At 37.9% G+C, this 27,122-nt stretch overlaps 1 protein-coding gene across 3 annotated transcripts; it reads left to right on the forward strand.

Moving 5' to 3' along the window:
- The first annotated feature begins 94 nt into the window (after positions 1 to 94).
- Positions 95 to 24,989, forward strand: Fbxo30 (F-box protein 30). 3 transcript variants are annotated; one of them, XM_021175260.3, is made up of 3 exons: positions 95 to 271; positions 8,274 to 10,323; positions 13,983 to 24,989. In XM_021175260.3, the coding sequence occupies exons 2-3, from the start codon at positions 8,290 to 8,292 to the stop codon at positions 14,184 to 14,186; spliced, it is 2,238 nt and encodes a 745-aa protein (XP_021030919.1). In that variant the 5' UTR covers positions 95 to 271; positions 8,274 to 8,289; the 3' UTR covers positions 14,187 to 24,989. The 3 variants fall into 3 exon arrangements, with proteins under 3 accessions (XP_021030919.1, XP_021030921.1, XP_021030920.1); XM_021175262.2 differs by lacking the exon at positions 95 to 271 and adding an exon at positions 371 to 494; XM_021175261.3 differs by lacking the exon at positions 95 to 271 and adding an exon at positions 510 to 654.
- Positions 24,990 to 27,122: the final 2,133 nt, after the last annotated feature.

Below are 27,122 nucleotides of genomic sequence, written 5' to 3' on the forward strand. Positions count from 1 at the left end.
CATCCTCGCCCGCTGTGCGTGCGCGTGCCCGCGCACCCGCTGCCGGGCCGGGGGGCGGGGCGCGGCGGGGCGGGGCGGGGCGCGCGAGGAGGGCGGTGGCGGTTGGAGGCCGAGGAGAAAAGGCGGCGGTCCGGGCAGGGCGGAGGCGCAGAGGATTGGGACGGGACGGGCTCCGTGCGTGGTCCGGTCCGGTGCGGGGACGCTGCGGAGCCGCTGGGCGCTAAGGCCAGAGAAGCCAGGGTTTGAGCGGCGCTTCGGCCCGCGCGGGCTGGTGAGTGTGGCGAGGCCGCGGGAGGCTGGCGCGGGGACGCGGGCCGGCGGGCGGGCAGCGGCCCGGACGGCGCGGGCCCCGGGGGCGGCGGGGCCGGTGGAGTCGGCGCAGTTCGGAGGCTTCCGTCCGGCTGGCCCCGTCCGGGTCGCGCCGGGCCGCTCGTGTGGCCTGCCCTTGAGGCTCCCGGCAAATGGCGCCCCGAGCCCCGGGGACGCCGAACCGGGTGAGACCCTCACCTCCGCCCCCACTGAGCGCAGAGGAGCCCCGGGGGACCCCGGAATGCGTGGCTCGCACCCTCTGGCTCGTAGGAACTTGAGGAGTTTGGGCGCAAACGGGTTAAAGGACGGCGAGGCATCTCCAAGTGTCTCCGCGGGATAAGCGAAGTTGGTAACTTTTCCATTCATGGAAGTGAGAGGCGCGGAGGCTTAGCGGTGGCCCTGGTTAAAGGGAGACTTAGGGATCACCCCCCCAACCCCCAAGTTCCTGGGTCCAGCTCGTGGAGTCCCAGATTGGAAGCGGGACAGGGAACGCACGGCGGATTCAAAGTCACTCGGGGATTACATTTTAACCTCGACGGAGGCCTGTGTTTGCCGCGTTTCTCCTGCTCCCCTCTCCCTTCTTTGAGTCCCGTGGTAAATCCCGGATAAAAAAGATGCTTGGGAAGGAATTGACCTTTTCTTCCATGATTGCTTTGTTGACTGTGATCCAAGATGAAGTTATTTACGGGCATTCTGGTATCAAAGAGGGTTAACGTTTTTTAAAACGAAGTCTCAAAAAGTTTCTGAGGTTTTTTTTTTTTTTTTTTTTTTTTTAATTCCCTGCTAAATTTCAGGCATAGTAAGTTACATTAACACGTTCTGCACGCTTTATGTTAGTTTCCCCAAACAATCCCGTGTTGAGTGACAAAGAGACAAAGGATACCATGAAGTATCCCTGTTTGAGTTTTCTAAAGCATACAGATTCGTTGAATCACTCTTCTTTATGCTTAGTCACTGTTTCTTGCTGTAGTAGTTTAGTTGGGGACAACATGTTTTGCTAACTTCTTAGATCACCAGTTTATACCCGATACTTAACATAGGGACATAAGCTTTTGTGTGTGTGTGTGATTCTAGAAATAGTAGGTGTTTTATGAATGTTACAAGAAACTGGAACTCTAATGGTTCTGAATGTTTAGATTTAGGTTTAAAGGGTTTTTTGTTTTTGTTTTTGTCTTAAAATATAAAATACTAAAAATATACTTTTAAAAGTAATATTGCATAAAATAATTGCTAACACTTCCCATATGGTTTGAGAGGTGCTTTAAGGGCAGACAAACAGGCTTTAGTTAATGTGTTTACTGTTTGATATAGCATGTTTCTAAAATGTAACGGTTGGATAATCTTCGAAATAAGATTTTAAAACTGCTGTTTATTTAATAAAAGGAATTACTCTTGCTGGGCATTTTCCTGGAGAATATTTTTGCATTTATGTATTCAGTGATAGAATTGTAAGTTAAAAAGGCTGAGTAGATATTACATTTCATATTAGTTACGATGGGATAGGAGAGGGTCAGCTTGAAGTAAGTAGTTCCTATATGAATAGGAAAATGTTAGTCTGAATACGCCTCCCTCAAAATGTGGGGTTTTCTAAAAAACAAAATAGGTTGGTTTTTTTGTTTTTGTTTGTTTCTTCTTGTTTTTGTTTTGTTTTTTAACAGAATGGTTAATGTTAGCACTGGGTAGAGTGGTTCCTCATATAACAATAAACTTTATAAATTTAAGTACCATTTAAAAGTAGTTGTATATAAATCTGAGTATTGTGTAAAGCAGAGTGACTCCATTTGTGAATAACTATATTTACTGTTGAACACAGAAATAACTGTAATCAACTTTCAGAAATTCAGTATTGCTTTCTAAGTCCAATAATTGCCTCAAAGTCAAAAGCTGAGGCTTCCTGGAAGCCTCCTCTTGCCATCTTAGACTGAGTCCTTCCTGCCACTTGACTAGATCTGGTTTCATCTATGTATTCATTTAAATAGGTTCTCATCTGAGTATCATTTAACTTCTGATCCAAGTCCATGATTTTTTTCATTTGTGTATTTAGGGGAGAAAATTGTGAGTAGTTAAAACTTTTATTTAAAAATTTTTAACCATGACCAGGTTTAGAAATGACAGCTGTTTGTTTTGATTATATTACATCTGGAGGGATAAGAACATGAAAATAAATTTCCATCTAGCTAGCTCATTTTTATATAAAACCAGAAGCAAAGTTTAATGAAATAATTAGAATATAACTTGTTTAGCCATGTGCCTGGTTAGCCTCAGTTGTCAAGTTGACCAAACCTTGAGTCTGAGAGAAGCCTCAATTAAGGAATTGCCTAGGTCATTCTGGCCTGTGAGGCTGTCGGTGCTGGACTGTCTTTAATTGATGTAGGAGGACCTAGCCCTCTGTGGGCAGTACCATCCCTAGGTAGATGGCCCTGGACTATTTAGGAAAGCTAGCTGAGCATCGGACAGTGAGCAAGCAAAAAAGCAGCATTCCCTCATGGCTTCTGCTCGAGTTCCTACTGACTGCTCTGGATGAACTGTGCGTGACCTGGGAGTGTTAGCAGAAGCAAACCTTTTCCTCCCTGTACTTGTTTTTGGTCCAGGTCTTTTATGTATTGCCTCAGCAGTATAATGAAGGTAGAAAATCAGCGGATTGTGTGTGTGTGTGCCATGAGTTGGGGACTTGGTGGGAATCTTAATTTTCCTCATGTGGAGTCATCACCACCACCAGCACAGCTGGGACCGTTTTCTGTTTGTTGTGCTTTGTTTTTACTGTACTCAGTGCAGAATCCAAACCCTTGCATCTGGTAGGCCAAGTGCTCTACTGCTGAGCTCCCTATCTGGCCTCCACCACCATCACCATCCTTAAAAGCAGATAAAATAACTGAGGTATAGATTTGTTAACCTCAAAACAAAATGCACCGATTTGATTAGTGGGTCAGCAAGTATTTCTGTTTATTACTTACTAGTACCTCTGACTATACAAAAGATAAGATTTTTCTTAGAGGCATTTAACTGATAAAACTGTTGATTTTTGGTAATAAACTTCCTTATCATAATGAATTAATTGGACAAGACTGCTTCCACACCAGCCTTATATTAGAACATGTTTAGTAGAATTGTTTCCCCTAATAACACATACATGTAATGCTAAAGCAAAGGCTACGCTGATGCCACTTCAGACTTTGAAGTTATTTTTCTTCATGCCCTGCTCAGGCCCCTGTACATGTACAGGCGACAACCAATACCTTTCTTTTTAAACCTAGAGCTTTTCTCTATATTCCGTTCTCTAAGGTTGTTTTTTGTTTTTGTTTTTGTTTTTTATTTGAAGGTCAAAATTGAAGTTACTGTTTGATTTATTTTTTCATGATTGGCTTTTATGAAGCGTTAGGTTTTATCTTCATGTAAGATGCCTGGGACACGTTAGGTGATGCTTCATGTTTGAGCACCATTGACTCTGTACGGCTAACTGATGTATTTTGTTTTAAATTAATTTTCTAATGCTAGATATGTACAGTTTGTTTTTTAAATCATGTCATGTTGTATTTTCCACGAAATGAAGGATGTCTGGGAATTTATTTTCTTTTATTTCTTCTTTTATTCATGTATTTACACAGTGCATATGAAATGAAGCACAGGTGTGAACTAGGGGAACATAAGAGTATGGGGCAGGCATACTTTGGGTGTTCTTAGAGATTATAGTTTTCCTGTAGAGCTGGTTACTTAAAAAAAAGAAAGAAAGAAAGAAAAGATTTATTTTCAGTTGTCCCTAACACTGCCATAGAAAGTACAGCACAGAAGAGCATCTGTTTTGTAAGAGATCCATGCCTTGTCTTAGGTTCTAGGGGAAGGTTACAAGCTGAAACTAAGGTTGACACACATGGCGTATGATGAGGGAAAGATGTGTGTCTGTGTGTGTGTGTCTCAGAGACAGATAGACATTAGAAACACCCTCAGTTGTATTAAACAACTTTTTCTTAGCATATTTTAGAATTGTGCTAGTTTATGATTACATAATCTCCTTATAGATTTTTGTGAAGTTTGTGAAACAGTAGAAGCCATTGTCTTTGTGCCTTGAGTAAGAAGCTCTTGTTTCCTTGTGTGGGAAATGGCGCGTCTAAGGGTTGCTAGTCAGCCACGGAGTAGGAGTTGGCAACCAACTTCTGTTAGAGAAAACTGAAATTATTGTAAAAAAAGTTCCATCATATACAAATAATTTTTTGTCTAATGAAACTTTTTTAGTAATTCTTTTAAGTGTAGCCTACTAGAAATTGATTTGGGTAGGTTTAAAAAATGCCATTGAGTTTAATGAAGCTCATCTCAAAGTTGAAGCCATAATTTTAACGAAATGTTTTCTACCAGGTCTGGTGGGCCACTATTTAAGGATAAATTAAGGATTGAACTTTAAAAACCTGTAACACAGGCTTCATGAACAACTTAAAATACCTTGTGAAGGCATTTTAAATTTTATAATAGTGACCATGATTCAAAACAGGGTGGATTTGGAAGCGCTTTAAAGTTTGAAAGCTAGTCTCTTTCTCCAGAAAGGCTATTGGCTATTACTGAACTTTCTTTCTTTCTTTTTTTTTTTTTTCCGAGACAGGGTTTCTCTGTATAGCCCTGGCTGTCCTGGAACTTACTTTGTAGACTAGGCTGGTCTCGAACCCAGAAATCTGCCTGCCTCTGCCTCCCAAGTGCTGGGATTAAAGGTGTGCGCCACCACCGCCCGGCCTGAACTTTCTTATTTCTTTGTATATTTAACTATAAAATGGGCTTGACCTAGACATGCCAAGAATAGTTAAATTCATATGTTCATATTTAAAACATATGGTCAAAACAGTGTAATGTGGCTTAATAATTATAAAGAGCTAAAAGATTTTAGCTCTAACTAGCTCTAATCACAAGGTGATTAGGTGTTAGAATAAACTACAAGCAAAATTGTGTAATTTTCATTTGTCAAAGAACATCTTAGAATTGAATCACCAGTTGTTGAAGAGCTGCCTCATGCTCTTAAATTTTTATAAGTAAACATGTCTGCTAGTCCACAGTGATAAGATATATGTTTTAAGTCCCCACCTCTGTCACTTACCTAGATAGATGACTTTGGGCAGCCACTTAATACTATTGAACACAATTTTTCTCTGAGTTGTAAGAAATTGACTTAGTATTTGTTAAGGATAAAAGAGGTGTGTATTTGATATTAATCCTTTTTCTAGGTCTACTTCAAAAAGCAATAAAATACTATGTAATGTTGCTATGGCTACATCTTTATAACATTTTTATTGAGGGGGAGTAATGTGGAAGAGGCTACTTATTTTGAAACTCAAGAGCCTTTTGCATTTACCTTTGCATTTACCTTTGCATGTGAGTCAAAACTGCAGTGGTTACTTTAAACACTTTTCAATTAAGGAATATCAAGGTGTGCTCTGCCTGGTGTGATTGGGTGACGGTGTGGATAATATCATAAAGTGTCCCCACCACACCAAGTTCCAAAACACTGCTTGTGTTTTTAGATTTCTCTCTTAGTAACAGTCAAATTTAACCTCTAGCATGTGAGATAAACTCAGCCTTATTGCAAAATAAGAAAGCTCCAGCTGTTTTCACACTCTAACCCCGCCTCAGTAAGGCTCGTCTTAATTCTTTTTTTTTTTTTTTTTTTTTTTTTTGGTTTTTTGAGATAGGGTTTCTCTGTATGGCCCTGGCTGTCCTGGAACTCACTTTGTAGACCAGGCTGGCCTCGAACTCAGAAATCCGCCTGCCTCTGCCTCCCGAGTGCTGGGATTAAAGGCGTGCGCCACCACGCCCGGCTTCGTCTTAATTCTTATTAAGCATTTTCATTACTTCAATTATAAATATTTGCCATAAACAGTGTATCTTTTCCTCTTGTGGTTCTTTTAGTACAACCAGTTTAAATTTAGAGTAAACACTTGCCTGTGGATTTTGTGAGAAAATAATATTAAAAGTATTCATTCAATTCATTGTTATTTATTTATTTTAAAGATTTATTTACATTATTATATCTAAGTACACTGTAGCTGTCTTCAGGCGCATCAGATCTCAATCAGAATGGTTGTGAGCCACCATGTGGTTGCTAGGATTCAAACTCAGGACCTTCAGAAGAGCAGTCAGTGCTGTGCTCTTAACCACTGAGCCATCTCTCCAGCCCTCATTGTGATTTACTTATAAGCACAATTAAACATAATTTGTTGTTGAATGTGTTACCGTTTTCCATGGCATCATTGAACAAACATTACATTATCAACTCAAGACTGTTGTACTAATAAAGGAGAGCTCTGTTAATACCAGCTTAGCTTTAGTTATTCCTGTTTGAGGAATAGGAGTCCTCAACCAGAGAGAAAGTTGGAACAATTTGTGAAATGATTACCTACCTGAAACCAAGCTAGAATTTATCTAAATACATGCCAGAGATAGGCTTCAGTGTTTTGTTTTGTTTTGTTTTGTTTGAATATTGTATACTACAGTATAATTAAGTTTGGAAAATGCTCAGTTGAATTGTCTCTTCAGTCTATAATGGAAGAGGCTATTTATTTTGAAATACAAGAGCAGTCTGCATCAGGAAATAGCTCTAGAGGTCTGGAGTTTGGAAGATTTTTAGGCAGGATGTATAGATGAGTTTTCACCCTATAGATGGTAAATGAAAGTTGGAAAAACCTGACACACCCAGAAAGAATGCATAGTGTGAACAAAAAAATGACATGAAATCCTGAAGAAAAGAACTATTTAAAGAGAGAGACCATGTATGAAGAGACATAAAAAGGAAATTGCTTAAGTATGATAACCCGGAAGTAAGGAACGGGTTAATAGTCCAACAGGAGTTAGTAATTCTAATGATACAGCAACAGTGATGAGCTGGAGGAGGAAAGAATAAAACTTAGGTGATACCTGCAAAAGACTGGAATTATTTAACTTCTCACCGCTAATAGAAACAAAGAAAGCAATTAAAGATTTAGGGGAAAAAATGCAGTGAAGAAGCACAGTTATAATTAAATTGGCATATTTTGCTTTTACTTTCTCTTATTTTTGGTATAAACTTGATGAAATGTTAAAATGAATCAGTTTTAAGATGAGAATGTGTCTGTAATCCCTCTTATTATTTAATAGATACTGCTTCTCTACCCTTAAAATAGCAGTGACACTTCCTAAACTTCCTAAATGACTGACCTCCATTGACAAGCACATACCACTCATAATTGCCCAAGTCCCATTTGGCCTCATTTCTCAGAACTTTATAGCATATCATCACAATCCATTAATATTAGGAATTCTGAATGTCTTGTCAATTCATATGCTGTTTCTTTAGAAACGAATGTCTCACTCTTTTACTAATTTACCTGGCCTAGCCTTTTCCAATGTGAATAATCATCTCTGTGGTACCATTTTCCATGTATTGATTCCATAATACGAAATTATCCAGTATTTTCCTGATACATTTGCTGTATATTTTAGTTAAGCCTTTGATAATTTGTAGAAGTGATTATGACCATATGAAGAGGTCAGTAGATAAAGTAGATAAACATGAATTCATTTGTTTGCAGGGAGGAAAGAAACTAATGAAATTTTGGCTAAATGTCATAATGAAATACAGACTATTCTCCACAACATGATGAGGGGCCTGCAGTTAGGCACACCAAAGTCAGGCTCATTGAAATTGAAAGGCTTAAGTCTAGTAGTCTCTGAAAATCAGGAGCTGAAAATAGCACTGTTGTTAGAATTTATTTTGTATACAGTACTTACTATAGTTTGAGTATTCTAAGTGCTTAAGTTCCTGTAAGAGGTATTAATCATGTCAAATTAACCACTTAAGTGTTTTTATATACTTTATATATTTCATTTCAATAATAATCAAGTATATCAGTGGTTTGATTTATTATGCAGTTTTGATTTATATTTATTTATTTATCTATCTATCTGTCTGTCTGTCTAATGTCTTTACCTTTTTCTATTTCAAAAACTAGAGCTGGACTGGCCATTATGGAGGAAGAGGTACAGCAGCACTCACACTGTATGAATTGTGTCAGTAGAAGGTGTATGACCAGACCAGAGCCTGGGGTTTCCTGTGACTTGATTGGCTGTCCATTGGTTTGTGGAGCAGTTTTCCATTCTTGTAAAGCTGATGAGCATCGACTCTTGTGTCCCTTTGAACGAGTAGCTTGCTTAAATAGAAACTTTGGATGTCCATTTACCCTGGCACGAAATAAAGTTGCTGAACATCTAGAAATGTGTCCTGCAAGTGTGGTGTGCTGTACTATGGAATGGAATCGATGGCCCGTTAGTTATTCAGACCGGAAATCATATGAAAGTCTAAGCAGAGATGTTGATGAAGTTGCACAATTAGACATGGCTTTGGCTCTTCAAGATCAGAGAATGCTTTTGGAATCTCTTAAAGTAGCCACCATGATGTCAAAAGCAACTGATAAAATATCTGAACCTAGAGAACAAATCTCAGTGAAATCAAGTGTTCAGGAAATACCACGTACTAACGGGTTGGTATCCGTTGATGAAGAATCATATGGTGCACTTTATCAAGCTACTGTAGAAACAACCAGAAGTTTGGCTGCTGCTTTAGATATCCTAAATTCTGCCACAAGAGACATTGGCATGTTAAATACAAGTCTCCATGCTACTGCGAATGAAATGGATGAGGAGAATAACAAAGAAAGCTTCCAGGACAACTTGAAAGACCAGGACCACCTTGATGAGGGTGAGATAGGGGCAGTAGGTGGAGTTGATTATAGTGGCACAAGTCAGAATGCTCAGGCTGAACAAAATGGCTCAAGTGATTTATTATGTGACTTAAATCCAAGTTCTAATGGTACTTCTGCTCTTTGCAACGGCTTTCCTTTGGAAAAGATGTGTATTCAGGTCAAAGGCCAGGATCAAAATTTTCATGGTGATTCCACAGAAAGTAACATAACAAATGGAGAATGTGTGGAAGCAGATGGTACTTCAGAACCTTCCAGTTCACTTTTAGTAGCAGAACAACTTAAGGAAATAAGTCCTTTCAGTGCTTTGCCAGATAGTACATTTCAGCAAATCCTCATGCCAGATGAAGATGATGATAAGGACTCCTGTTGGAAAAAAGTAGACTTGGGAGACTTGAAGGATGTTAATGGTTCACCTTTCAGTCATGCACCTTCATTTAAGTTTCTTTCTAATTCATGGTATATACCAAAGGAAGACAAAGCAATCGATACATCAGATTTAGAAGTTGCAGAAGATCCCATGGGCCTCCAAGGGATAGATCTGATTACAGCAGCATTACTATTTTGTCTGGGAGATTCTCCAGGTGGGAGAGGTATATCTGATAGCCGCATGGCTGATGTTTATCACGTTGACTTTGGGACACAGACTTTTTCACTTCCATCTGCAATATTAGCTACAAATACAATGGTTGGAGAAATAGCTTCGGCTTCAGCTTGTGATCATGCCAATCCCCAGCTTTCAAATCCAAGCCCTTTTCAGACACTTGGGCTGGACTTAGTTTTGGAATGTGTTGCTAGGTACCAGCCTAAGCAGCGTTCAATGTTTACCTTTGTATGCGGACAGCTATTTAGAAGAAAAGAATTTTCTTCCCATTTTAAGAATGTGCATGGTGACATTCATGCTGGACTCAATGGATGGATGGAACAGAGGTGTCCTTTAGCTTATTATGGTTGTACCTATTCTCAGCGTAGATTTTGCCCATCAACACAAGGCGCAAAGATCATACATGATCGCCATTTAAGGTCATTTGGAGTTCAGCCATGTGTATCTACAGTATTAGAAGAACCTTCTAGAAACTGTGTGTTGGGATTGCGTAATGACCATCTAAGTAGTCTCCCTTTTGAGGTACTCCAACATATTGCAGGCTTCCTTGATGGCTTCAGTTTATGCCAGCTTGCGTGTGTATCCCGGCTAATGAGGGACGTTTGTGGCAGTTTACTTCAGTCTCGTGGAATGGTAATATTGCAGTGGGGGAAGAAGAAGTATCCGGAAGGAAATTCGTCATGGCAGATAAAAGAGAAGGTCAGTTTAATTTTGACTTTAAACCTCTTAGCATCAAGTAGTCACTTACTCATGTTATATACAATATATCTAATAAGTTTTCACAAAGCCGGGCGTGGTGGCGCACACCTTTAATCCCAGCACTCGGGAGGCAGAGGCAGGCGGATTTCTGAGTTCGAGGCCAGCCTGGTCTACAAAGTGAGTTCCAGGACAGCCAGGGCTACACAGAAACCCTGTCTCCAAAAAAAAAAAAAAAAAAGTTTTCACAGTGACTGTATCTTACCATATACTAAGTCATCATGATATCCTTTAAAGGTGATAATAAAAGACTAAAGTCATTAGAATTTTATGGCCACAATCGCTGGCATTTCATAGATTTCTTGAATCCGAATTCTGTTGTAAGATTGTAATCTAACAACTTTGTGACCCTGTTACTGCCTGTCCTAATTTTCACTGAAACATTTCAGCATAAGACAGTGGAGGAATGGAGAAAAGGATTTTCTTGGGCCTTCCCTTCAATTGTCTCTATTTTTAATGGTCTTTTTCAGGATGACAAAAAAAATGTAACTATTATTACAGTCACCCTAGTAAGTAAATAGCCAACAAACCCTGTGGGTGGTGGTCTTAATGTGTGGGTGAGGCTCATGTGCAAGATGAGGCATAGCTTAGAGACTTTGTTACCATTTATGGCAAAAGAAGCATGCATATTATTTAGAAAATTGATATGGAAATTTAAGCAGACTTAAATTTTAACTCCATTCTGCTTTTGCCTAGTTTCTTCTATTTGATGCACTATCCAAGACATCACAGGTATCAGTGACTAAAGACCCATCACACAAATCTACATATAACAACTTGCATAAACAGTATTTAGCTGCACAGCACTCAGAATCATGGAACTTTATTCTTGATCCTAGGTTTTGTCTTAGTGTTCCAGTCTAAGAAAAAAAAAATCTGTGTCTCTTTTTCTGTTTTCTTGAGACTTTGACTAATTTTTTCCCCCAAGAATAAGTTCTGGTGACAATTTCTTCAGCTAGGTATATGTGAGTACTTTAATTTTCTAGATGATTAGATGTGTCTCTGTCTTTTCGAATAAGATAGTGTAGTTGCTTTTGTCCTTAGTCATTAGTATTTATATATGGAATGAATTATTTTCTGGTAATGTCTACAGAGACCTTGAAGATTAAATTGGTATAATTTATACAGATTCCATATCAGTATGCTCCTGTTTTCCATGTTGAGCCTAAACCACAATATAGAAGCATCCACTAAGCATCTCTGCTTGATTATCCCACAGCTTCCTTAGACTCAGCGTGTCCAGCTTACTCTTCCCCTCTAGCCACTTTACTGTCAGGAAGTAGCAGCTTTGTTTATTAAGCTGCCTAAACCAGAGATTCGGGAGTTAGGGTTGACTCTTTTCTGCCCTCTTTATTCCCACATTCTAGTTGGTTGGTCCTCTCATACCCCTCCCTCAGGCTTGCCTCACCATCTCACCTCTGGTTCTTTCTGGATGACTACCACAGGTTCCTTTCAGTTTCTACTTCAGTTAGGTTCTTCTCCAGTGTATAAGCTCTGTAGAAAAGGTACAAGTACATATTTTTAAGTATATTTATTAAGTTGATGCAGTGCTTAAGTCTTAATATTTATCCATTGCCTCAGAGTTAGAGACCAACCCCTTAATGAACATTTAAAATGTCTCATAATCTTATCCTTACCTCTTCAGTTTCCTCCTGTGACTTCATACTCTAGTTCCATTAACTTACAGTTTTGATGTTTTATTTCTTCCTTAAAGCTTTTGCTTCCCTCATATCCACACTAAAATATCTGTGGTGTGCTGGGTAGGCATTTTTACATTACTTTCATTAACCTATTACTGCCTCCATTTTACAAAGGAAACAGTAACGTATCAAATGCTTATTTATTGGTATACTGGAGGTTGAGCCTGGGGGTTTCCTTGTGCTATGCAAATACTCTTCCTTAGCTGATTCCCAACTCTCTTTTTCCTTTGTACTCTAATTGAGAGTTGCACTAGATTAACAAGGCTCAGTAATCTAGACAGGACTTCAATTTGTAATCTTCCTGCCTCGTCCCCTAGGGGGCTGGGATTATAGACCTGTGCTACCAAGTTTGACAACAAGGAGGGTTGTTATTGTCAGCTGAAAAATGATTCTGTTCTCACGGAATTTTAAAGCATCTGGTTACTTTGGAAGCCCTTATTACCGTGCTTTCATGAGAAAGTGTCGTGAGCACGTCCTCACCCTCGTGCTCCCCTGTCCAGAGCAGCCACTGGTTAGCATGTGGAGCTGGCCTTCTGCCCTTGTAGCTTTCCTGTCATGTACATTAAACCAACTGCAGATAAAAAATACTTAGGGGGAAATGTACTAAACAGGCACAGTACACAGACTTTCCTTATTCCATTATTCCCTAAACAATGTATTGTAACTGCACAACACTTACATTGTATTAGGTATTATAAGTCACTAGACATGATGTAAAGTTTTTGGAGGAAATGGATACCCCATTTTATATAATCGACTTGAATATCACATATTTTTGGTATTTGTGAAGGTCCTAGAACCAAAGAACCTAGATCCCATGGATCCCAAAGGAGTTTTTACAGTGTTCTTTCATTAGACATTTGTATACACTAGAATGCATCAGCTGCTTCTGCTTCAAATGTGCTTTTTAGGTAGTTTTCCTTTACTCTGCATTCATGTTTATCCTCTTATGTCCAGGAAGTGTTAGGTATAGAAAAGATTTTACAGTACTACTGCTTAAAATAGGATTTTAGTAGTTTTGAGACCTGGTCTCACTATTGTAGCCCAGACTGATGACCTCCTTCCTCAGCTTCCTAAGTTTGAGGGTGACATGTGTGAGCCACCATGGCTGTCTTTACAAAAACTCTCTGAATGTAATTTTAACCAATTGAAGTTTTTATTGTTGCTGGCCACTGTTACTCCTGGTAAACAGCAACGAGAGAAGCCAGCTACTTTACTACCTAGTAGTCTACAACAGTGATTCTCAACCTTTTTATAAAAGATGGGACCCTTGAGCATAGATCCTCATGTTATGCTGACCCCCCAACCAGAACAGTATTTTTGTTGCTAATTCATAACTGTAATTTTGCTAGTAATGAACTGGAAAGTAAATATCTGTGTTTTCCGATAGTTTTAGGTGACCCCTGTGAAAAGGTGATTCATGATCCACAAGTTGAGAACCACTGGTCTAAAGATTATTGGTCTACTTCGTGGAGTAAAAGGGATGGAAGAAAAACCTGGGGAAGAAAAGAGAAGGATACTGGGGTCATCACCATCTCTAGCTGATAGATAGTTATGGACAGGGAACTGAATAGCAAAAAATAGTGTACAATATATAGTATTTTAGGATGTGGCTATGAATTTATAAAGTGATATTTGAAAAAATATCCAGTATATCAGGTTTGATGTTATTTTTAATGTTGAATTTTATTTATTTATTGGTTGAATTAATAATCATTTTATAAATGTTTGACAAGCATGAAAAACAATGGATTTACCCCTTTTTAATTTTTAGCTATTTAAAACTATGTTTTGTATTTCTCTAGCAAAAGAAAAGAAGTATGCAGGCAGAGCAGAGTAAAAAGGGCATTCTGAGTTTCTGTATATTAGATTATTTAAATCTGAAGTAGGATTTTCTTCTAGGTATGGCGATTCAGTACTGCATTTTGTTCTGTTAATGACTGGAAATTTGCTGACATCCTGAGCATGGCTGACCACTTGAAGAGCTGCAGTTACAACGTGATAGAGAAACGGGAGGAAGCCATCCCATTGCCGTGTATGTGTGTGACTCGAGAGCTTACAAAAGAAGGACGTTCCCTGCGCTCAGTTTTAAAGCCTGTGCTTTAAGGCTGTAACTTCTTCACTTGCACACACCTGCAAGCACCTGGTGTCAGTTCTTTGTATCATGTGATGATTTATGAATGCATTAAAGACTACAACTAGCCAAATTGATTGTCACTATGTATATAGTGTTTTGCAGTGACATATATTTTTATAATGTACTATTAGTTAGAAAAATGTTGCCTTAATATTTGAAATGTGTGAAATTGTTGGGACATGCTAGACAGGGTGATCTTTTCTGCATAATGTTAGTATTAATGGTGTGCACATTTAAATTCTGAAATTTTTGCTCCTCAAACTAAAAAGATCTTGACCAAAAAAATTCTTTATATTTTCTATGGATTGAAGCCCATGTTATCAAAAAGCAAAACTTTGATTCGAAATTCTTGTTGCATAGATTTTTCACATAATACATTTGATGTTGAAACACTGCCATAAGATTATAATCAAGTTTTCCTGGTACTTTCATAATTATTGATCACAAGTGTAATACAGTATTCACATAAGGCACAAGAGTGACTTCATGTCTTTAAAACAACACACAAAGATAGTTTATCTTCTGTTCTTAAAACTCTTATGCAACAAAAGGTCATATGCAGTTCTTTTTTTTTGTTGTTGTTAAATACCGTATCTGAAGAGTCATGGCACAATGTATTATATGACAGATTAAAGTGAAAACAAAGAAAGCCTGTGAATTTAACTTGAAAATTTTCATGATATTTCATATTTTCTAGGTATCCAATGTTTGAAAAGAAAATATACCTCACTAAAAGTTTGCGTTTGGAATATTGTTCGAATAAACTTCAAATATTCAGAATACAAGGGGTTTGACTTTTTGAGGGGCCTTAAAAATGTTCTGCTTTTGATACTTATAAGACTTTTTTTTTTTTTTTGTCCCGAGACAGGGTTTCTCTATGTAGCTCTGGCTGTCCTGGAACTCACTTTGTAGACAAGGCTGGCCTCAAACTCAGAAACCCTGCCTCTGCCTCCCAAGTGCTGGGATAAGACATTATTTTAAGACCTTTAAAAATGTGAAAATTCAAAGTGTTTGTAAAATAACGTTAAGCAGAAATCTGTCTTGGTTGATAATATTTGTGAAACATTTCCACAGTTTTGCTTCACATATTTCTCAGAAAGTAAGAATTGTGTCTTTTTTGTAAACATCAAGTGCGGTAATGAAATAGTCAAAAAAACCTATAGGTTTCCATGTTCACATAATGTGCTTATTAAAGAAATGAACGTACATTGTCAGCATTTAGAAGTAAGTTGTGAAGACAGGGACATTAAGTGATTTGTCCAGATAAATTTTGGCATTGGTAAGCAGAAATGGTTATTAATGTGAAACCTCAAGTGTATATTTTCTTTCTCCATTGTTTTGAGAGTACTCTGTGGGTAGATTCATATGTCCCATATATGGTAGTCAGAGTGGGAAGCTGGTTCATTGTCCCATATATAGTAGTCAGGGTGGGAAAGAGGGTCTTCCCTGGGCATTACTGATGAATTCTCAATTGCTTGTGATTTGTTTTGACAAAATGTAGCAGTAAAGATTAATCACTTGTTTTGCCTCACCTGTCATTTAACTTACAAGGATTTGTCATTTCAGTGCTTAAATTTCTTTTTCAACTGTGAGACTGAATTGCATTTAAATAACACCACCACCACCTCCATCTTTATTTCTGCCAAAAGGTAGAAGAAATAAGAATCAAATATGACAGAATATAACTTTTCTGAAGATTGTTTCTATAGTTAGGCAACACAAGCAGTTAACCTTTTGTTTTATGTTTGTACTTTTTAAAGTTCATGGTTTGTAAGTTTAAGTCTATTTCCACAGACAGTTAACATTTTTTTTTTACCTTTCTTGAATGAGATGAATATTTTAATAATAGCTTATGTACAATGAAAACTATTTCTACTTTTTATTCTGTTCAAATAAATATTTTTTCAATAAATTTTGGGTCAAAAAACCCATAGTTAGGTACTAGACATGTATCTCCAGGCGAGGCAAGCATAGTCTAGCTGCTTTCTTTAGCCTGTTATTCATGCAGTCAGTTTTAGATACCCAGAAGTGTGGATGCTTACTGAGACAATTAGACACGGGAACAAGTGTGGAATTTTACATGAATTTCTGGATCGGAAAACATAACTCGTTCTTCATGGTAGTTAGTATTTAAATGCTGCTGATTATCACTGCCATTTTAGCCATCAATCTTTCATGTGAAAGCAACTTAGGGAGACATAGGAACTAAAAAGTTGAATGTATTTACTTAATGAAACAGTTTTAATCCTAATACATAAAATCTTAAAAAATACAATGGCTATAGTTTACAAAAATTGAAATCAACCATGTGGTAAGTAAAGTAATTCTTATTTAAGAAAATGTCAAATTTAAGTTAAAACAGAAGTTGAACATGTTGGGTGTTTACAAGTTTATTAGCGTCATAAAAAGTATTCCTCTGGTTTTTTTGTTTTTTGAACATCAGTATTCGATCAGGTGTTTGGATGGCAAACCTGGGGTGTTGCATGAGTACTCTAAAGTACTGTGAACTGCGGCCAAAATAAAAGCCACTTAGAAGCTACTGTAAAGCTCTTCAAAGTTCTCATGTAATCATAGCCAATAATTTTTCCTAAATAAAGTCAAGATGTGGCCTTCAAAGAAAGCTACTTTTTTTTTTTTTTTTTGGTTTTTCGAGACAGGGTTTCTCTGTGTAGCCCTGGCTGTCGTGGAACTCACTTTGTAGACCAGGCTGGCCTCGAACTCAGAAATCTGCCTGCCTCTGCCTCCCAAGTGCTGGGATTAAAGGCGTGCGCCACTACCCCCTGGCTAGAAAGATAAAATATTATCAGGCCAATTATATTTATTAATTAAAGAAAAGGTTGTTTCTTAAAAAATGGTAGCTCCAGGAACTTAAAAATGTATAAAGTTTGTTTTCTTTGTCATCACTTTATTATGTGTTTAAATTAGTTAACTGAACAACTTAGTATTTCACCAAAATAATATCAGACACTTGAAACCTAACTGAAAACCCATACTGTAATTAACTCTGAGCAGGTAGCTGTCTAGGCTCAGCAACCTACCATGGCATGGACATTGACATTAGCAAGGGTTTGCTTTGAAAGAACACTTGGATTTCTAAACTGTATTCAAAGGTTTGGAACAGCAGAACACTTGGGAGCGTGGCCTGTCGTGTCTCTGGTACTCATCATCTATTTATTCCGTCACAGGACTGCTCACTGGCCACATGTTTGCCCTTACTGGACTTTTGCTACTATGTGTTTGTACTTTCTAATCTTTCCAGGTAGACATGTTCACCTTTTTTGGTTTCTGTTTCATTTGACTCTTCCAGAATAATTGTTTCTTAGAGTTCTGATTGAAATTGGGAAGTTCCAGCTGATTTATGATGGAAGGATGAGTCTTATAGTCTGGAAAGACTCTTGAGCTACTCCTCTGAACATTCTCAAAGATTGTCAGCCTCAAGTTGTAGTCACCACATTTTCTTGTAGAAGGAGATGTTTAAGGACCTGCAGAAATTATAATACAAAGGTACTCAGGCGTGTCTTCTGCTCAGAGTTTTCAATAAGATGTGCTGGGCTTCATTTGCTGTAAGACATTGAGTATGGACCTCCTTCATGCTATCCTTAGTCTTCCTCATTTTGTTCGATGAGTTTTTAATTCCTAGTCTTTCCAGATAACATCCCCTATGTTTTTCCAGTTCTACTTCATTAGTACCTAACCCATTTCAGAGTTTATATTCCTTGAATTCTGAGTTCTGTGTGATTACTGAAGGAATACGATTTATTCTCTAAATTTTCTTGACCCTATTGCCTGTTTCTTACTTTATTCATACTTTATTTTACTTAGGTTTTCCATTTTTGTTGTTTTCTAAGACAAATTACAAGTTGTTATTTTATATTGTTCTTTATTTTTAAAGTAAGTTCCTCAGGGTTTTTTTTTTTTTCCACTTTAAAAAAAAAAAAAAAAGAGCATTTCTTTGTTGAGCTTGCTTTTTCGACCAATCTCAGATTGAGAATTCCAGTCTCTGCTTCCCTGTCCATGTTCTACAACTTCACTTTAGTTTCCTGTAGCTCCTTTTGCATTTCACTGATTTTTTTCATATTCTTGTTTTTCTTTGTAAGTAACTTATATTCTATTAACATGAACTGCATCCTGGATTTCCAACACTCTTTCAAAATCATCATAGTTCATTTGAAGTTTTTCAGTTAGCATCAAAATATTCTGATAACTAGGCAATTCATAATTCTCAAAATGTAACTCCTACCCAAGTGTGGGTATGGTTGGTTATCTGCAGCACTTACATGTTTTACAATCATAATCTTTTCATTGCCTATTTTCTTTTTTTCTGACTATCATATGCTTTCTTCTCAAGAGCAAATTGCTAAATACCAGCCTGTCCTCTCTCTGGCTTCTGCTGTGATCCTTGAGCTGCTGAGGAAACCCTGAATTAGGTGTGGCTGTGCTCTGCCATGTACTTCTTTTACACACATTTTGCTATAAAAATGTTCTGTGAAAATATTTTCCTTCTGCATTTATTCAATTCCTAATGAGCTTACAAAGAAAACCTTTTAAATTTTAATACTTCTTTGACAAATTCCAAACACAGATCTGCTGCTTCTGTAGTACTGACATCCCACATGTTGTTCTAAGAGTTGCTGACTGATGAAGATCATTGCAGGCTCAGGTTTTACTGGTGAACATTATGTTTTTAAAATTTGTAAAACTCAGTCTTCTCAACTTCAGCATCTTCAGAGTGGCCTCATCCTCTGCTGATAGGGAAAAGCTGGAGTTTCTGCATGGCTTTTATATTGGCCTACTAGGTTGTCGTTTGAGCAACATGTTGGTTTCTGACTTTAATAGTTAGCAGGATAAAGGACAGGCATTAGAATGGAGGGCAATATCTAAGATGACTTTTTTTCTCAGCCTCCTTCAGCAGAGATACACAGTAAGACTTTGTCAGTTCTATTCTGTTTGTGTGAGACCTCACGGGTCTCTTGGGGTGAGAAGTTACAACCTATGTTAAGGTCTCCAGGCGATTCTGATACAGGGGAAGAGGCAATTTAATTTTTTAAAAATTAAAATTACATCTTTTTCTCTCTTTCCCTTTCCTTCCTCTAGCTCCTTCCATGTACCTCACTTGCTATATCTGATTCATGCCCTCTTCTCACGTTTGCGTCCGTGCATGCATGTGGGTGGGTGAGTGTGCGCACGCTCCTTTGCAAATCTATAACTAGAGCCTGCCCAGTCCATGACTGTTACTTACATGGATGCTCTCAGGCCTGCCCACTTGGTATTGGATAACCAACAGGGGCTCTTTTTCCTTGAGAAAACTTTCTCCCTCTCAGTACTCCTTAGTTGAGTAGTCCTTTGTATACTTGAAGCCTCATGAGCAATCTTGAAAGTTGGGGCTTGTTGCCTGTGTGTTATTCAGGTGAGTATGTGGGTATGTACATATTTGAAATCCTAAAGAGCCATAATTTATTAAGATTAATAGTTATATATGTTGTCTTAATTTTCTAACTGTGTGACAAAATTCATTGGGTACTCTGACTTGGGTTTTCTTAACAGCAATATTTAAAATTTTCATAATATCTTACTAATATTTATTTCTTTAAATTATCATCATCAGTATCCTTTAGCCTGGAGTCTAATTCTCTTTAGTAATTGGAAACCTATGAATACCCAGGGTTTTTCAAATAAGAAAAGTGCAGAAGAGGAGAAGTACTGGATTCAGTCCTGTGAAGATGCTCAGTGAGGATCCATCACCCGATCAGTAGGAAATACTAAGTAGAGCTGTCTGGGTTATCAGGCTAGAGGATCTGGGGTGTTGTTTTTTGTTTTGTTTTGTTTTTGTTTTTGTTTTTTTTGGTCTTTGAATTATTTGCATATATCAATGTTGTTGCTGTTCTTATCTGTCCATTCACATTTAATATGAAAACCTTAGTACTGGAAATCATGTTTTCAGAAAGACTCAGACACATTAAAGGTATGGGAGTTTGTGTAACTAAGAGGTTTAACTTGTAGAGATTTTACTTAGATTTTGTAAAACAGTTTTGTGTATTCCATTCGCAACTAAAAGACATGGAGTTTATCTTTTAAATATTGTGAGGAAAGGATCTTCAAACATTTTAAAGTTTGAGTCATGAGTGGCACATCACATTGGAAGCATTTGTGATTGGGACCTGCAGAGTTGGTTATTAAGAAGTACAGTTGAATGAAAGCACTTAGGCCAAATCTCTGGACAAACCTTATGCACGGAAATAATTTTTTTGATACTTTGCTTGTGTGGTTATCTAAATGTTGCTGTAGATCATCTTACATTCTTAATAATTATGGAGTGGAGTTTTGGTTGTGCCTTTAAAAACAAATGTACTGACTAGCTCGTTCCATTCTGCCTAATATTTCAGTAAAGCTTAGGTATAGCGAAATCTTTTCTAAATTAGGAGAAAGAAGGCTGGCTAATTTTGAAGATACCTTTTATATAACTACTTAATGCTCTTCAGGAGATTGTTTGAAAGATAATAAATTGAAAGCAGTTTTCAATTTCTAATTAGAATATTGACAATTGAGACTATTGAGGCACCCAGTCTAAAAGAAATGTGTCCTGGTACGGGTCACTGTAAGACTTCCCAGACGCAGAAAGAGAAGGGACATTTAAATACAAAGTTACGTTAGCAAGTGCCATCCTCTGAGTATTGGTTCTTATTGTTAGGTAATACCAAGAGGAAGTGAACTAATGAAGTGTGGTATGTTCATAGCTTTGGAACTCCGTTTCAATACTGAGACATTTTACTAAAGGTCTATGAAATTTTGTTGCATCTGCAGCTGAAAAATTTCACTATATATATTTAAGTGTATCTGACATCTAATCTTCAAAATCATCTTGAGTTTTATTAATAGGATCTTGAAGTTTGTTACCTTAGAACACTTCAAAATTTTCTAGTATTGATGTTCCATTGTATTAAATACAGAGCAACTTGGTCTAAATATAATTACAGAGCAGTAAATTTGGGTTACAGGCGTGATTCCTTAACACATTCTGTAGGAACACAGTAAAAGTCCCTGATAGAGATCTTTTACGACAGTGGTTCTCGACCTTCCTAGTGCTGTAACCCTTTAATACAGTTTCTCATGTGGTGGTTACCCCCAACCATAAAATTATTTAATTGCTATTTCATAATTGTAATTTTGCTACTGTTATGAATTGTAATGATATTTGATATAAGACCCACAAAAGGGTCACAACTACAGGTTGAGAATCACTGCTTTAATTTTTCAGCCTTTTGACATGCTAGATTGAAGTTTCCATTCTTTACAATGAGGGGAAAACATTTCAGAGCAAACGGACAATGGAAATAAACTATTTCCTTTTTCATTAATTCATAGTTTTTAGCATCTTCAAAATCATTTTATTAGCTTGTTTGCCTGATTATGTTAGGTAATGACTCTTCCATATAACTAGTTCTAGTGGTATAATAGTTTGTGTATTGAAAGTAATAAAATTACGTCTCAGTTGAATTCTTTATATCAAATTTATAAGTCAAATTATCCTTAGCCATTAAAGACAGTCATTTTTGTCTTTTTTGTGTAAATTATTTAAATTTATTCTCAGAAAAGATAAGTAAACTGGTAAATCTTTAATATGTTTCAGAAAAACTAATGAGACAGTTTTTTATGTGCTATTAAGTGATAGTTATGAGCTAGTGATAAAAGAAAGTTAGCAAGGATGTCGCTATATCCTTGATAAAAGAACAAAGGAGTTGGGGCTGGAATAATAGCTCAGTTGGTAAAGCCCTTGCCATACAAGCTCAGGAACATGAGGGTGGGTTCCAGATGTGTGGTGGCACACATTTGTAATCCCAGAGCTGGGGAGGTAGAGGCAAGTGGACCTCTCACTGCCAGCCAGTTTAGCCCAGTTGGTGAAATCCTGGCCAGCAAGAGATGCTGCTCCAATAGAGGTGAACAGTGTTCCAGAAGAGGATAGCTAAACGAGGTTGGCTTCTGGCCTCTACACCATAGAAGCCTACACTAGCTCTTAGACAAGTGAACAAACCTGCTTTTTGCTATCCCAGAGTACGATTTTTTTTTTATTTTTTTTGTAAGTAATTGTTATTGATATGTATTTATTCTGTGGCTTAAATTTTCTAATGAGATAATCAAAATTCCTAGATTAATTATATGTAGCTTTAAAGAGCCTGCTCTGCTGTAATTTAGTGGTTTTCATCAACCATTTTATTTAAATAATGTATTCAGCCTCTCTCTTTGGATTTAACAGTAAACAGATTGTAGTTTTGAAACATTTTAAATATAGCAGCATTCAGGTTTAGCCACTATAGAAATGAAAATAATACCACCATGTGCTCCACGGTAAAGTTCCTCAGTAATTGTTAGTTGAATGTCTTTTCCTGATCACTGAAACTGACTAGCTTTTTCCTCCGTAGAGGACCATGCTGCTTTCTCACATAGCCCAGTAGCCCTGATGTGAACATCTCAGTGAACATGACGTGTAAAGATCTGAGTTTTGTGTTTAAACGTTAAGGCTGTATTGTTCATCTGAATGGATTTACATTCAGAAAGATAACTGTACTCACCCGACATGCTGTGTACCTTCTACTGTAACCTTGTTGGTTTTTTTTTTTTTTTTTCATGAATTACCCTCATCAGTGTTTTTTAAGTGCAGGAGGATGTGGTATTGAGAAAAAATGTACAGCGCTAGACTCAAAAAGCCACATGTGATTCCATTTATATGAGCTATTTAGAATAGGTGAGTCCAGAGAAAGGAATTAGATTAGTGGTTACCAAGGGAAAGGGGATGTCTTTTTAGGGGAGAAACGCTATAGCGTTTCCTTTTGGGCTACTAGAAGTCTTTAGAACATAACAGTGATGATGGTGGTGCAGTATTCGGGGTGGGGTGATTGCCACAAATCATATACCTTAAGATGGTAAACTTAGGTTCTATGTATTTTTGCTACATTTGTTTTCTGAGAAAGATATGGCATTTGAGGTCATTAAATCTCCCCAAGAGACAGTGTTTCCACAGCTTGTGAATGTTCAAGCTGTGGTTTGGGATTAATTTACGGTAGCATTATATAGCAAATTAATTCAGTTAAAGTTCTCAGGAAAGCTCGTGCGTCCCATCCGAGGCCTGATGATGGCAGTAGAAATCAAGCTAATCTTTTGTCACAGTTTCCTTATATTGAGGACAACTGTGACTTGGTCATTTCCTTGTTGGAGTTTGCTTTTCACTCTTTGCATTTTGTTTGACCTCTGTGACATTTAAAACTGTGTTTCAAAACCATGCTTTGAAAAAAAATGTATTGTTATGTTTTTTTTCAAGTTTTATACTTTATATTCTTTTTAAAGAGCAAATGCAATTGTGTATTTATTAGGCAAGATTTAATAAATTGAACTCTGAAACTTTTTAAATCCTTCTGAATTGTCTTGTGGAAAAGAAACTACTTGAATCTTTAGCTCTTTAACATGTAAGGATCATTCAGGATTTGGTGAGGTTGAAGTTGTTACTGTGTGTAATGCATATTATTCCACATGGAACACTTACTTCACATGTGTAGCCTTGACTTTGGGCGGCTTTTCACCTTTTACAAGTCTTACAAGTAATTTATTATTATTATTGTTATTATTGCTATTATTTTGACCTTTACCGTCTTATAATAATGCCAGACCAATGGACAAATTCCAGTAGAGCAAAGGGTTAAGGTAAAGACCCACTTAAAATGTTTATCCACATAATTCTCCAATACATCAAGAGGTGTTCTTCAGCATTTTATGTTTGTATGATCATAAGCAATTCCCTCAAGGAATTCTGTTATTTCTCACGATTCTGAGAGGAGTTGCTTTCAAACCATTTGAAATTAATGACTGCACAGAGTGCTATGAAACCAACTTTGCAAAATCGTGGACTCAACAATTAAAAGTTAAATTGCTTTGCAAATAGCTGTGCTTGTCGTATAATTGGGAGTATTCATGCCAGTTAAAGGGTATGTCCTCCAAATGGAATGACAATAAGTATAATTAAATGAGATTAACACAATGAAGATGATACAGTGGACGAGATCATCAGATAAACAGACAAGAAGAGACTTGTACTACAATAGCTCCACTTACACAGCACAACCGACTCAGACCCAGAGCACAGCAAGTAACTGTGGTTGATGAACTGTCACGTGAGTGATTTCCTATTCATGGGACTTGCATACCGGTGGTCTAGGGAGTAGGTCCTTTGACCTGTAGTTTGTTGTCCTACTTTGCACTCTACCTTTCTGATGCATTTTACTTATTTCTCCAAAACGTTGTATTTTTTAATGTTGTTGAACCTTTTCATCCATTTCCTTTGATAAAAATGTTCTTTCAACTTGCCATGTTTATTGCTGAACATGTAATTCTGATCACACCATTCTTAGGCTTTCTCATTTATCACCATTTGTTTTTAATTATATACTTTTTTCCAGTATTAATCACACTGCAGTACGGTTTGGCTGCTTGCCAGTATCTGTGGCTAGTTTATTTGTGGTCACCTCTATATAGATTTCCTGGAAGTGCCTCTGTGTGGGTGAGAGCTTTAAACAAGAAGGTAATTAGTGAATAAGGATAAAGTGTAGTGCCATTTAGTTAGTTTTTGCTATATAATGTGGTTCCACAAATCTCTGCTATTTAAGCAGCAGTCTAGCAAACTCATGCTAAGTTGGCTAGACTTGCTTTGTTCAGCCTGACTTAGCTACTGCCTGCTTGGCTCACAGGTCCACAGTCAGCTGATTGATGAATTGAGGACTAGTTGATTTAAGACCTCCTTCCATGTCTGGCAGTTGGCAGGCCACTGGCCAGAGTAATGGGATGATTAGGCCACATGTTTCTCATCAGGTCAGCCCAGCCCAGGCTTATTTACATAGCAGTAGCAAAAGCAGCAAGAGAATAGGGCTGGTTGTCAAGGCCTTTTCATGCCACCACTTGCTATGCTTTTTAAAGTTCTGCTTTCCAAAGCAGCCCCATGGTCAATGAAACAGATAACTTCTTGGTTGGAAGAGCAACACAGTAATCATGTTACAAAAGAATAATATACAGGAAAGGAATCATTCTAATTAAGTCTTAAAATCAATGAATTCCATCATTGACAAATACTTTGATATTATAACAAAGATAAAAACTGGAACAAATTGAAACCTTAGAATTTTTCTCCCTTTTCTCCAGAACTAGAAAGAGAAGAGGGGCAAGGAAGAGAGGAGTAAGGGGGGGGGGATTCAGGGAGGGACAGCTAACACTAATGTTTATGTGAGGGACCATGTTGAAACCTAATTCAGTAGAAGCTTCTTAAAATATATATATGGAAAAAATCTAAATGGAACCACCAAATAATGGAGACAGACCCCCAGCTGGACCTCTCATCACCAAGTAAAATCTCCAGTGCCAGGATGGGTTCCACCTAATGGGGTTGTTGGCCACACTGATGCCATGGAAACTACTCAGGCTATAGCCAAGGCTATTTCTTGCTCTCTACAAACTGATGCTAAAGCCCTGTTGTTGAGGACTACCTACATAACTCACTGAATACAAAGAAGCTGAGCTGGTGCTACCTATGGCTACTGGAAGCTACTCTGCATGATACCAGAGGAGAAAGCTAAACGTCTGTCTAGTAGCTACAAACCCTTCTCTGATAGTGCTCCTCCAACTCCCTGTGTACAAGATACATTGGTACAATCCTGGCACAAAAGTTATTGGATTAACCAACCACTATCAGGATTTAAGTCTCAGTCCAAATGATGGAACCCATTCTTGATATTGCTTCAGTGGCTAAGAATTTGAGATAAGATATATACCATGGACCTAGGGGAAAACTATTATTATAATGCTAAAGGAACATAGTAACAAATGACTCATAACATGCTATGTCCATAGACTAGTGTTTTACTCAGCATCAAAGAAAGCTTCTACAGTAGATGGGAACTAAATACAGAGACCCACAACTGGACTGTGTGTGTGTGTGTGTTTGTGTGTGTATACCATCAATGTGGGCTTGCGATCAGCAAGACAGGGGGGAAGTTTTTAGGGGCTGGGATACCTTTCTCCTACCCTTGGATATCAGAGCAGGCTGTCTGGCTTTTGGAGTCTAGGATTCCCACCAGTCATCTCATGGTGCTTGGGACCCTAACCTTAGAAGAGAAAAATACCAAAGGCTTTTTAAGCCCCCCACCCCCTCGCACACACATACCTTGGAATACTCAATCTTAAATAGATGTCCTCTCCCCAGGGCTCAGGAATCTAGAAAAGGAGGCAGAAAGGTTTTAAATCCAGTGGAGTTGGAAGACACCAAAGAAACAATGCCTTCTAGACACAATGGGATTGATACACATATGAACTCAGACTGGCAGCATGCACAGGTCCCAGCCATAGATGGGTACCAATGCTGAGAAGGGGAGTAGATGCCAGCCTCCATCCCTAACCTAGAAGCTATCTCCAATTGACAACAGCTCACAAAGGAACGAGCAGTTTTCTCCAAAACAGTCTCACTGAATATGCAAACCACACTGAAGGGAGGCCCCATGCCCAGTGGTGGACAGCCAAAATAAAACAACAACTGCCAAGCACTCTGGTCGAGTCAGCTTAAGCCGAGAGGCTTAAAAGTCACTCATGAGGCAAAGAGCTTCAAGGAAGCTCTCCTCCTGGAGTCTGGCGTTCCCTCTAACCCATACATTAATTTTCCATTCCCGAGTTAGTCTAGTGGATGGATCCACATGCTCTCTTTATTATAAATGCCTTTTAAGATTGAATTCTGACATATCTAAAGCCTCAGTGTTCCAACAGTCCTAGATTGTCCTTGAGCAAGACCTTGGGCTTAGAATTCAGTACTGCCCCTGTTATTACACTATCTCTTTGAGTAAAAGTTAGGTCATTGCCCTTCACAGGATCTACCATCA

This window comes from Mus caroli, unplaced genomic scaffold, assembly GCF_978045245.1.
Source record: "Mus caroli unplaced genomic scaffold, Mus_caroli_1 scaffold_9, whole genome shotgun sequence".
NCBI lineage: Eukaryota > Metazoa > Chordata > Mammalia > Rodentia > Muridae > Mus > Mus caroli.